The sequence below is a fragment of the Mobula hypostoma genome, chromosome 8, assembly GCF_963921235.1.
Source record: "Mobula hypostoma chromosome 8, sMobHyp1.1, whole genome shotgun sequence".
NCBI classification, from domain to species: Eukaryota; Metazoa; Chordata; class Chondrichthyes; order Myliobatiformes; family Myliobatidae; genus Mobula; species Mobula hypostoma.
Genome location: NC_086104.1, coordinates 118,874,699 through 118,887,081, shown reverse-complemented (window position 1 = coordinate 118,887,081; position 12,383 = coordinate 118,874,699). Strand labels below are relative to the sequence as shown.

Sequence of the window (12,383 nt, the reverse complement as noted above, 5' to 3'; positions counted from 1 at the left end):
TTGAGGAGAGGGGGGTAAGGAGAGAGGGGGTGAGGAGAGACGGGTGAGGAGAGAGGGGTGAGGAGAGAGGGGGTTGAGAGGGGGGTGAGAGGGGGGTGAGAGGGGGGTGAGAAGGGGGTGAGAAGGGGGTGAGAAGGGGGTGAGAAGGGGGTGAGAAGGGGGGTGAGAAGGGGGGTGAGGAGAGCAGGGGTAGAGGAGAGCTGGGGGTGAGGAGAGCTGGGGGTGTTAGAAGGGGGGGGTTAGAAGAGCGGGGGTGAGAAGAGCGGGGGGCTGAGAAGAGCGGGGGGCTGAGAAGCGCGGGGGGCTGAGAAGCGCGGGGGGCTGAGAAGCGCGGGGGAGGAGAGAGTGGGGGTGAGAAGGGGAGGTTGGGGGGTAGGGGGGTTAGGGGAGGGGTTGTTAGGGGAGGGGGTGTGGAGAGAGGGGGGTGAGGGGGGTGAGGAGAGGGGGGTTGAGGAGAGGGGGTTTGAGGAGAGGGGGTTTGAGGAGAGGGGGTTTGAGGAGAGGGGGTTTGAGGAGAGGGGGTTTGAGGAGAGGGGGGTTGAGGAGAGGGGGGTTGAGGAGAGGGGGGTTGAGGAGAGCGGGGAGAGAGGAGAGCTGGGGGTGAGGAGAGCTGGGGGTGAGGAGAGCTGGGGGGTTTAGAAGAGCGGGGGATGAGAAGAGCGGGGGATGAGAAGAGCGGGGGGCTGAGAAGCGCAGGGGAGGAGAGAGTGGGTGTGAGAAGGGGGGTTGGGGGATAGAGGGGTTAGGGGAGGGGTTGGTTGGGGAGAGGGGTTAGGGGAGGGGTCGGTGAGGAGAGAGGTGGGATGAGAAGAGTGGGGGCTGAGAAGAGCGGGGGGGTGAGGAGAGAGGGGGTTGGGAAGAGCGGGGGTGATGAGAGAGGGGGGTGAAGAGAGCAGGGGGTGAGGAGAGAGGGGGATTGAGAAGAGCGGGTCGGAGGAGAGGGGGGTTGAGGAGAGAGGGGTTTGAGGAGAGAGGGGGGTGAGCAGAGAGGGGGGTGAGCAGAGAGGGGGGTGAGCAGAGAGGGGGGTGAGCAGAGAGGGGGGGTTAGGGGAGACAGGGGATTAGGTGAGAGGGGGATTAGGGGAGAAGGGGATTAGGGGAGAGGGGGATTAGGAGATGGGGTGTTAGGGGAGAGGGGGTGTTAGGGGAGAGGGGGTGTTAGGGGAGGGGGGGTGTTAGGGGAGGGGGTGTGGAGAGAGGGGGGTTGCAGAGAGGGGTGAGGAGAGGGGGCTGAGGAGAGGGGGGGTGAGGAGAGGGGGGGGTGAGGAGAGGGGGGTGAGGAGAGGGGGTTGAGAAGAGCGGGGGGATGAGGGGAGAGGGTGGGTGGGGGAGAGGGGGGTTGGGGGGGTTAGAGGAGGAAGGGTGAGGAGAGAGGGTGGTGAGGAGAGGGTGGTGAGGAGAGGGTGGTGAGGAGAGGGTGGTGAGGAGAGGGTGGTGAGGAGAGAGGGGGGGTTGAGGAGAGAGGGGTGAAGAGAGAGGGGGTGAGGAGAGAGGGGGTGAGGAGAGAGGGGGTGAGGAGAGAGGGGTTGAGGAGAGAGGGGTTGAGGAGGGGTGGGTGAGGAGAGGGGGGTGAGGAGAGAGGTGGGGTGAGGAGAGAGGTGGGGTGAGGAGAGAGGTGGGGTGAGGAGAGAGGTGTGGTGAGGAGAGCGAGGAGGGGAGAGGGGGGTGAGGAGAGGGGTGGATGAGGAGAGAGGAGGGCGAGGGGGGTGTTAGGAGAGCGGGGGGGTTAGGAAAGCGGGGGGCCAAGGGAGCGGGGGGGCAAGGGAGCGGGGGGCAAGGGAGCGGGGGGCAAGGGAGCGGGGGGCAAGGGAGCGGGGGGCAAGGGAGCGGGGGGGCAAGGGAGCGGGGGGGGCAAGGGAGCGGGGGGGCCAGGGAGCGGGGGGGCCAGGAGAGCGGGGGGGCCAGGAGAGCGGGGGGTGGCCAGGAGAGCGGGGGGGTGGCCAGGAGAGCGGGGGGGGCAGGAGAGCGGGGGGGCGAGGAGATCGGGGGGGTGAGGAGAGAGAGCAGGGGGTGAGCTAAGAGGGGGGGGTGTGACGAGAGTGGGGGGTTCAGGAGAGCGGGGGTTGAGGGGAGAGGGGGGTTGAGGGGAGAGGGGTGTAAGGAGAGCGGGGGGTGAGAAGAGAGGGGGTGAGGAGAGGGGGGTGAGGAGAGGGGGGTGAGGAGAGGGGGGTGAGGAGAGGGGGGTGAGGAGAGGGGGGTGAGGAGAGGGGGGTTTGAGGACAACGGAAGGGGTGAGACAAGTGGAGGGGTGAGGAGAGCGGGTGGTGAGGTGAGCGGGTGGTGAGGTGAGAGGGGGGTGAGGGGAGAGGGGGTTGAGGGGAGAGGGGGTTGAGGGGAGAGGGGGTTGAGGGGAGAGGGGGTTGAGGAGGGGAGAGGGGTGTGAGGAGAGCGTGGGTGTTACCAGATGTGTGATAAGGGGTGCTTGGGGGTGTTTGGAGGGTTGGGGGTTGAGGTCGTTGGGTATATGGGAGTTGACGATGGGGCGATAGGGAGTTGAGGATAGCTTTGATGTGAAATTGGGGGCAGGGGTGATTGGAAGTTGGGGGGTGGGTTTACATACCAGCCAGGAAGTGAGACACGTGTCACAGATGAGGTGACCACAGGGCTCCATCTTCCTGTTCTTGTTGTTCTCCGTACAGATCTTACACATCTGGAAACTCGACCCCATCTCACAGTACAACTGGTATTGTTCCTGGGGGAGAAGGTCACTGCATTACCCCAGCACTGCCAACACCCCCCTCTGTCTCACACACTCTCCCAGCTTCTCACACCCCTCCCAGTGCCTATAACCCCTCCCGCATCTCTGTAACCCCTTCCACCTCTCTGCAACACCCTCCACGTCTCTGTAAACTCCTCCACATTTTTATAAACCCCACCCCATCTCTGTCACCTCTTCTGACCCTTCCACCCTTCCCTGTTTCACTAACCACTTCTGACCCCTCAACACCTCCCTGCCTCTTTGAGCCGCCCAGCCCACACCTGTACCTGCGACACCTGGATGCGATCCTGCTGGGAAGGCTGACAAAGGGCTGTCAGATCCGGATTGAAATCCCGTCCATCAGGGTATAAGTAACTGGTGGGAGGAGCAAAAGTCAAGGGTCACTTTGTGTCCCTTGCTAGTAGAATATTGATGGCTTCAGTGTTGCACCCACCCAGTCAACAGTTTCCCACCCCCTTTTCTCAAATTCCCATCCCTCTGCCCCCGATTACAATCAACCTCACACATCCTTCCCCCCCCCACCAACCCATCCCACTAGCTCGACTCCAATACCAAGGTACATGGAGGGGCAGGCAGTGTTCAGGAATCTGCAGAAGGAGAATGGGCAAAGCAATGGCAAATATAATAGTGTCAGGAAGTGTATGGTCATGCACTTAGCTAGAAGGAATAGAGGCAGACTATTTTCCAAATGAGGAGAAAATTCAGAAAGCAGATGTGCAAAGGGACTTGGCAATCCTCATGCAGGCCAAGTCGGTGGCAAGGAAGGCAATTGCGATGTTAGCATTCATTTCTAGGACTGGAATATAAAAGCAAGGATGTGAGGCTTTACAAGGCATTCATCAGCCCACACAATTTGTGAGCACTTCTGGCCCCATATCTAAGAAAGGATGTGCTGGCATTGGAGAGGGTCAGGAGGTGGCTCACAAGAATGATTCTGGGAATGAAAGGTTTAAAGTATGAGGAGTGTTTGATGGCTCTGGGCCTGTACTCACCAGACAAGAATAATGCTGGAAATCAGAGCAATACACACCAATGCTGGAAGAACTCAGCGGATCAGAAATCATCCATGGAGAAGTGTAAACCGTCGACGTTCTGGACCAAGTCATAATGAAGGGTGTTTACTCTTTTCCATAGATGCTGCCTGGCCTGTTGAGTTCCTCCAAGAGCATGTGTACTCACTGGAGTTTCGAAGAATGGTGGGTGGGGGAGGGGTGGAACATGGCTTCTCATTGAAACTGTTCGAATATTGAAGAGTGCATGTGGAGAGGATGTTTTCTAGAGTGGGGGCATCCAGGACCAGAATGCACAGTCTTAGAATAGAGGGACATCCATTTATAATGAAGATGGGAAGGAATTTCTTTATCCAGAGGGTGGTGAATCTGTGGAATTTATTGTCTCAGAGGGCCATGGAGGCCAAACCATTGATTATATTTAAAGCAGAGGTGTAAATATACCTCTTGATTAGCCAGGCAACCAAAGGATATGGAGAGAATGCAGGAGAATGGGGTTGAGAGGGAAAATAAATCAGCCATAATGGAGTGGCAGAGCAGACTCGATGGGTCAAATAGCCAAATTCTTCCAACACTATACACGTCATAGTCTTATGGCGCCAGCACACTGTTCTTTCCATGATTAGCGTCGTTCCCATTATCTTTGCTGACCTACCCTTACTCCCCTCTTTCCTCCCTCGCTTTCCAGTCCTCCCTCCTCCCCCAGCCCACACTCACAATCCCTCACGAGCGCCCTCAGTCAGGGCATGCGACAGTGGCTTGTTGTGGGGGATGGTCTGTAGAGTAGTCCCGTCGTCCGTCACGTATCCAATGGCCCACTGGCCCAGCTGCGTGCAGCTGAGACGGAAAATGTAACTGTGGGAGAGAGACAGTGAGAACGGGGTCAGTGAAGGGCAGAGAGGGACGAAGAGGTGGGGGGGGTGGGTTTGTTGCTTAACGAATGGCCCACTGACTATGGGAAAGGGACTGTGATGATGGAGGTTGTAATGTTTTGTAATGTCTGGATGTGTGAATGTTAGTTTAATTTTTACTTTAAGCAAGACAAGTACGTATGACGAGGGGGCATAATGATGTCTGCGATTCACGTGCTTTTACACATAGACCGTAATTAATTATTTTAAAAAGCAAACTGAATCAATAATATATTAAGAAACATAGAAAATCTACAGCACAATACAGGCCCTTCAGACAACAAAGCTGTGCCGAACATGTCCTTACCTTAGAAATTGCCTAGGGTTACCCATAACCCTCTATTTTTCTGAGCTCTATGTACTCTGTCCAGGAGTCTCTGAAAAGACCCTGTCATATCCGCCTCCACCACCATCGCCGGCAGCCAATTCCACACACTCAGCGCACTCTGTGTAAAAAACCTACCCCTGACATCTCCTCTGTACCTGCTTCCAAGCACCTTAAAACTGTGTCCTCTCATGCTAGCCATTTCAGCCCTGGGAAAAAGCCTCTGGCTATCCACATGATCAATGCCTCTCATCATCTTATACACCTCTATCAGGTCACCTCTCATCCTCCGTCACGCCAAGGAAAAAAGGCCGAATTCATTCAATCTATTCTCATAAGGCATGCTCCCCAATCCAGGCAATATCCTTCTAAATATCCTCTGTACCCTTTGTATGGTTTCTACATCCTTCCTATAGTCAGGCGACCAGAACTGAGCACAGTACTCCAAGTGGGGTCTGACCAGGGTCCTATATAGCTGCAACATTACCTCTCAGCTCCTAAACTCAATCCCATGATTGATGAAGGCCAATGCACTGTACCCTTTCTTAACCACAGAGTCAACCAGCGCAGCAGCTTTGAGTGTCCTATGGACTCGGATCCCAAGTTCCCTCTGATCCTCCACACTGCCAAGAGTCTTACCATTAATACTATCATATTTGACCAACCAAAATGAACCACCTCACACTTATTTGGGTTGAACTCCATCTGCCACTTCTCAGCCCAGTTTGCATCTTATCAATGTCCCACCGGATTCTTAATTCAGTGGTTTGTAAATTGGTGGAACTTATCTGGGTTGAACTCCACACTGTCCACAACACCCCCAACCTTCGCGTCATCAGAAAATTTACTAACCTATCCCTCCACTTCCTCATCCAGGTCATTTATAAAAATCACGAAGAGTAGGGGTCCCAGAACAGATCCCTGAGGCACACCACTGGTGACCGACCTCCATGCAGAATATGACCCGTCTACAACCACTCTTTGCCTTCTGTGGGCAAGCCAGTTCTGGATCCACAAAGCAATGTCCCCTTGGATCCCATGCCTCCTTACTTTCTCAATAAGCCTCACATGGGGTACCTTATCAAATACCTTGCTGAAATCCACATACTGTACAATACATCCACTACTCTTCCTTCATTGATGAGTTTAGTCGCATCCTCAAAAAATTCAATCAGGCTCATAAGGCACTACTTGCCCTTGACAAAGCCATGCTGACTATTCCCAATCATATTATGCTTCTCCAAATGTTCATAAATCCTGCCTCTCAGGATCTTCTCCATCAACTTACAAACCACTGAACTAAGACTCACTGGTCTATAATTTCTTGGGCTATCTCTACTCCCTCTCTTAAATAATGCTACAACATCCGCAACTCTCCAGTCCTCTGGAACCTATCCTGTCTCCATTGATGATGCAAAGATCAGACATGTCAAGTCAAAGGCTCAGCAATCTCTTCTTTCACCTCCCACAGTAACCTGGGGTACATCTTGTCCAGTTCCAGTGACTTTTCCAACTCGGTGCTTTCCAAAAGCTCCAGCACATCCTCTTTCTTAATATCTACATACTCAAGCTTTTCAGTCAGCTGTAAGTCATCCCTACAATTGCCAAGATCCTTTTCTGAAGTGAATACTGAAGCAAAGTATTCATTAAGTACCTCAGCTATCTCCTCCGGTTCCATACACACTTTTCCACTGTCACACTTGGTTGATCCCATTCTCTCACGTCTTATCCTCTTTCTCTTCACATACTTGTGGAATGCTTTGGGATTTTCCTTAATCCTGCTCACCAAGGCCTTCTCATGGTCCCTTCCGGCTCTCCTAATTTCTTTCTTAAGCTCCTTCCTACTTGCCTTATAGTCTTCTAGATCTCTATCATTACCTAGTTTTTTGAACCTTTCGTAAGCTCTTCTTTTCTTCTTGACTAGATTTACAACAGCCTTTGGTCACCATGGTTCCTGGATGCTTCCATCCTGTCCCTGTCTCATTGGAACGTACCTATGCAGAACTCCACGCAAATATCCCCTGAACATTTGCCACATTTCTTACATACATTTCCCCGAGAACATCTGTTCCCAATTTATGCTTCTAAATTCCTGCCCGATAGCCTCATATTTCCCCTTACTGCAATTAAACATTTCTCTAACTTGTCTGTTCCTATCCCTCTCCAATACTATGGTAAAGGAGATAGAATTGTGATCACTATCTCCAAAATGCTCTCTCACTGAGAGATCTGACACCTGACCAGGTTCATTTCCCAATATCAGATCAAGTACAGCCTCTCCTCTTGTAGGCTTATCTACATATTGTGTCAAGAAACCTTCTTGAACACACCTAACAAACTCCACCCCGACTAAACCCTTTGCTCTAGGGACAGGCCAATCGATATTTGGGAAATTAAAATCTCCCGTCACAACCCTGTTATTATTACACCTTTCCAGAATCTGTCTCCCTATCTGCTCCTTGATGTCCCTGTTACTATTGGGTGGTCTATTAAAAACACCGAGTAGTTATTGACCACTTCCTGTTCCTAACATACACCCACAGAGACTCACTAAACAATCCCGCCATGTTTTCCTCCTTTTCTGCAGTCATAACACTATCTCTGATCAACAGTGCCATGCTCCCCCCTCCTTTGCTCCCCCCTCCCACCATCCTTTCTGAAACATCTAAAGTCTGGCACTCAAAGTAATTATTCCTGCCCCTGAACAATCCAAGTCTTTGTAATGGCCACAACATCATAGCTCCAAGTACTGATCCACACTCTAAGCTCATCTGCTTTGTTCATAATACTCAAATATTACAATATTTAAGTATTGTAATACTTACAATATTTACATTACTGAAATATTAAATATACAACACTCCTCCCTGCTTAGCTATAAACTCCAATTCTGATTTGATGGAGAATGGACGTGAAAGCACAGAGAAACATCTGAAGAAATTTCTGAAACGCCTGTACACTGCTGTTGTTACTGTGTGGTCAGGAATCTTTCAGAGGGGAGGCCTCAAAATCCCCGGCCTTGCCTGCTTTTGGCGACCGAGAAGGAGATCGAATCGTTCGGACAGAGATGGCGCTCAGTACTCATTGTCGGACAGCTGATCAGAGCTCTAAGTTTTCGGATGACTCAGAGTCGGATTGTGGTCAGCATGGCAGGGAGAGTTTTTTCTTCCTTCTTCCTTCTGCGTGAGATGTGGGACATTTGAGAAACTTTGAACTTTACTGTGCTCACGGACTTCATCAAGTTATGGTATTGTGACACTGTTTGTAACTATATGTTATAATTATGTGGTTTTGTCAGTTTTTTCAGTGTTGGTTTGTCCTGTGTTTTGTGGTATCACACTGGAGGAAATAATGTATCATTTCTTAATGACAATAAAAGAGGACTACTTGTCTTCATAATCATAATAGAGAATCCATCTCAACTATATACACAGTGTAGTATACAATATAGACATCCACAGCATAGCAAATTTTAAATTGTCCTGTTGGGGCCTAAAGGTTTAATTGCTTGCAGGCTTCCTTACTCTTGTGGAATAGCATCTTTCCTGTCAAGGGTGTCACTCTGAGACTTGTGGATGTGAAACTGTTCTACATCCTGGAGCCTCATCTATGGTGCCTGCAGGAATTGACTCTGGGACTTCAGAAGTGGTTCTAGCAGCTCTGGATACCTTTCTTCTCTAACAATTGACTCTGTTCTTCTCAGCTGATCTATGTGCCGTCTCCAGATGACACGAAAGGCAATCTCTACTGTGTAGGAGAGTGGCCATGTTCTGTCCTTAATCCTCCCGAGTACCCACGTGATCAGCTTTTTTTCTCCCTCACCAGGATTGCTTGTCCAGGAGTGAAACACTGAACCTCTTTGTTTAAGGAACCCTCAATTTGTCTCTGCTGTTTCTCCTGCATACTCCTCCTGAGACAGGGTTTGAGGAGATCCAAGCATAAACCCAAGGGACAACCCAGGAACAGCATAGCTGGTGAGTTGTTGGATGTCCATTATTCTGCATTATGATGTCCAATGAGTAATTTGGTGATCTTCTGATTCAGTGCCAGTGTGTTGCTTGCATTGCATTCTTTAGACTCTAGACAAAGCTTTCTGCAAGCTATTTGTAGTTGAGTGGTATGGTACAGATGTAATTTTAGATTATGAAGATACGCAGTCCTCTTTTATTGTCATTTAGTAATGCATGAATTAAGAAATGATACAATATTTTCTCTGGTGTGATATCACAAAATACAGGACAGACCAAGACTGAAAAAAACTAACAAAACCATAATTATAACATATAGTTACAACAGTGCAACAATACCATAACTTAAAGGGTTGACGGTGGATATGCAATGGCAAGCATTTAAAGATCGCATGGATGAACTACAACAATTGTTCATCCCAGTTTGGCAAAAGAATAAATCAGGGAAGGTAGTGCAAATCAGGGAAGGGAAATTAGGGATAGTATCAATTCCAAAGAAGAAACATACAAATTAGCCAGAAAAAGCGTCTCACCTGAGGACTGGGAGAAATTCAGAGTCCAGCAGAGGAGGACAAAGGGCTTAATTAGGAAGGGGAAAAAAGATTATGAGAGAAAACTGGCAGGGAACATAAAAACTCACTGTAAAAGCTTTTACAGATATGTGAAAAGAAAAAGATTGGTTAAGGCAAATGTAGGTCCCCTACAGACAGAAACAGGTGAATTGATTATGGGGAGCAAGGACAAGGCAGACCAATTGAATAATTACTTTGGTTCTGTCTTCACTAAGGAGGACATAAATAATCTTCCGGAAATAGTAGGGGACAGAGGGTCCAGTGAGATGGAGGAACTGAGGGAAATACATGTTAGTAGGGAAGTGGTGTTAGGTAAATTGAAGGGATTAAAGGCGGATAAATCCCCAGGGCCAGATGGTCTGCATCCCAGAGTGCTTAAGGAAGTAGCCCAAGAAATAGTGGATGCATTAGTGATAATTTTTCAAAACTCTTTAGATTCTGGACTAGTTCCTGAGGATTGGAGGGTGGCTAATGTAGCCCCACTTTTTAAAAAAGGAGGGAGAGAGAAACCAGGGAATTATAGATCGGTTAGCCTAACATCGGTGGTGGGGAAACTGCTAGAGTCAGTTATCAAAGATGTGATAACGGCACATTTGGAAAATGGTGAAATCATCGGACAAAGTCAGCATGGATTTGTGAAAGGAAAATCACGTCTGACGAATCTCATAGAATTTTTTGAGGATGTAACTAGTAGAGTGGATAGGGGAGAACCAGTGGATGTGGTATATTTGGATTTTCAAAAGGCTTTTGACAAGGTCCCACACAGGAAATTAGTGTGCAAACTTAAAGCACACGGTATTGGGGGTATGGTATTAATGTGGATAGAGAATTGGTTGGCAGACAGGAAGCAAAGAGCAGGAATAAATGGGACCTTTTCAGAATGGCAGGCAGTGACTAGTGGGGTACCGCAAGGCTCAGTGCTGGGACCCCAGTTGTTTACAATATATAATAATGACTTGGATGAGGGAATTAAATGCAGCATCTCCAAGTTTGCGGATGACACGAAGCTGGGCGGCAGTGTTAGCTGTGAGGAGGTTGCTAAGAGGATGCAGGGTGACTTGGATAGGTTAGGTGAGTGGGCAAGTTCTTGGTAGATGCAATTTAATGTGGATAAATGTGAAGTTATCCACTTTGGTGGCAAAAACAGGAAAACAGATTATTATCTGAATGGTGGCCGATTAGGAAAAGGGGAGGAGCAACAAGACCTAGGTGTCATTATACACCAGTCATTGAAAGTGGGCATGCAGGTACAGCAGGCGGTGAAAAAGGCGAATGGTATGCTGGCATTTATAGCAAGAGGATTCGAGTACAGGAGCAGGGAGGTGCTACTGCAGTTGTACAAGGCCTTGGTGAGACCACACCTGGAGTATTGTGTGCAGTTTTGGTCCCCTAATCTGAGGAAAGACATCCTTGCCATAGAGGGAGTACAAAGAAGGTTCACCAGATTGATTCCTGGTATGGCAGGACTTTCATATGATGAAAGACTGGATAAACTAGGCTTATACTTGTTGGAATTTAGAAGATTGAGGGGGGATCTGATTGAAACGTATAAAATCCTAAAGGGATTGGACAGGCTAGATACGGGAAGATTGTTCCTGATGTTGGGGAAGTCCAGAACGAAGGGTCACAGTTTGAGGATAAAGGGGAAGCCTTTTGGGACCAAGATTAGGAAAAACTTCTTCACACAGAGAGTGGTGAATCTGTGGAATTCTCTGCCACAGGAAACAGTTGAGACCAGTTCATTGGCTATATTTAAGAGGGAGTTAGATATGGCCCTTGTGGCTAAAGGGATCAGGGGGTATGGAGGAAAGGCTGGTACAGGGTTCTGAGTTGGATGATCAGCCATGATCATACTGAATGGCGGTTCAGGCTCGAAGGGCCGAATGTCCTACTCTTGCACCTATTTTCTATGTTTTCTATGTTTGATGAAGAAGTGCATGAGTACAGTAAAAGTTCAAAGTCTCTCCAATGTCCCACATCTCACGCAGACAGGAGAAGGAAGAAAAACTCTCCCTGCCATACTCGACCACGGTCTGACTGAGTCATCTGAAAACTTCGAGCTCTGATCAGCTCTCCAACAGAGAGTACGGAGCGCCATCTCTATCTGAATGATTCGACCTCCATCTCGGTCGCCAACAGCAGGCAAGGCCGGGGATTTTGAGGCCTTCCCTCCAAAAGATTCCCAACCGCGCAGTAACGACAGCAGCGAACGAGCATTTCAGAAATTTTTCCAGATGTTCCTCTGTGCTTTCACGTCCATCTCCATCAAATCAGAATTGTTCACGGCCCCTACTTAACAAATCCGAATCAATTTTTACCGGAGGGCTGCACATGTGCGGTGCGCTGCTTCTCTCTCCTCCCACCAATTTTAGGCCCCTATAATATGTCTTATTCCATAATTCTTAGTAATTAATGAAACAGTTTCCCCACAAACTATGGCCCATTGTCACTGACTAAGTGTTCTGGAACATTAGTTCTTTCGAAGATGATTCTCAACATATCTCTATCTGCGAGGCTCTAGTGGAGGCTGTTGGAAACACTTATGGCCACTTTTTAGCTGCAATAAATTTGTGCCCATGAATAGTCCAGCAAAATCCACATGAATCCTCTGCCAGGGATGGAGATGCACTGCTCTTGGCATCTTCAGGACATGTTGCCATCCTGAACAGCGCATGGCAAGCTGCTTGATCTTCTGATCTATCCCAGGCCACCAGACAATTTGTCAACCCAAGGCCTTCAGTTTTACCCTGCGTGTAGCATGTAGCTCTTCCAACACTTTAGCTGTCAGCTTGGATGATGCAACAATTCTCAATCCCCACATATGGCAACCTCCATCAAGGGCGAGTTCATCCCAGCATTGTTAAAAATGGGGAACTGG

At 49.3% G+C, this 12,383-nt stretch overlaps 1 protein-coding gene across 5 annotated transcripts in view; it reads right to left on the bottom strand.

Moving 5' to 3' along the window:
• The window catches only part of cblc (Cbl proto-oncogene C, E3 ubiquitin protein ligase), a 115,946-nt gene that overhangs the window by 63,416 nt on the left and 40,147 nt on the right, over positions 1-12,383 (bottom strand). For all 5 annotated transcript variants that reach the window (XM_063056671.1, XM_063056670.1, XM_063056672.1 and 2 more), the window contains exons 5-7: positions 4,447-4,584; positions 2,986-3,073; positions 2,561-2,692 (exon numbers count right to left, since the gene is read on the bottom strand). In XM_063056671.1, the coding sequence (XP_062912741.1) occupies positions 2,561-2,692; positions 2,986-3,073; positions 4,447-4,584 (358 nt within the window). The remainder of the gene's footprint in view (positions 1-2,560; positions 2,693-2,985; positions 3,074-4,446; positions 4,585-12,383) is intronic.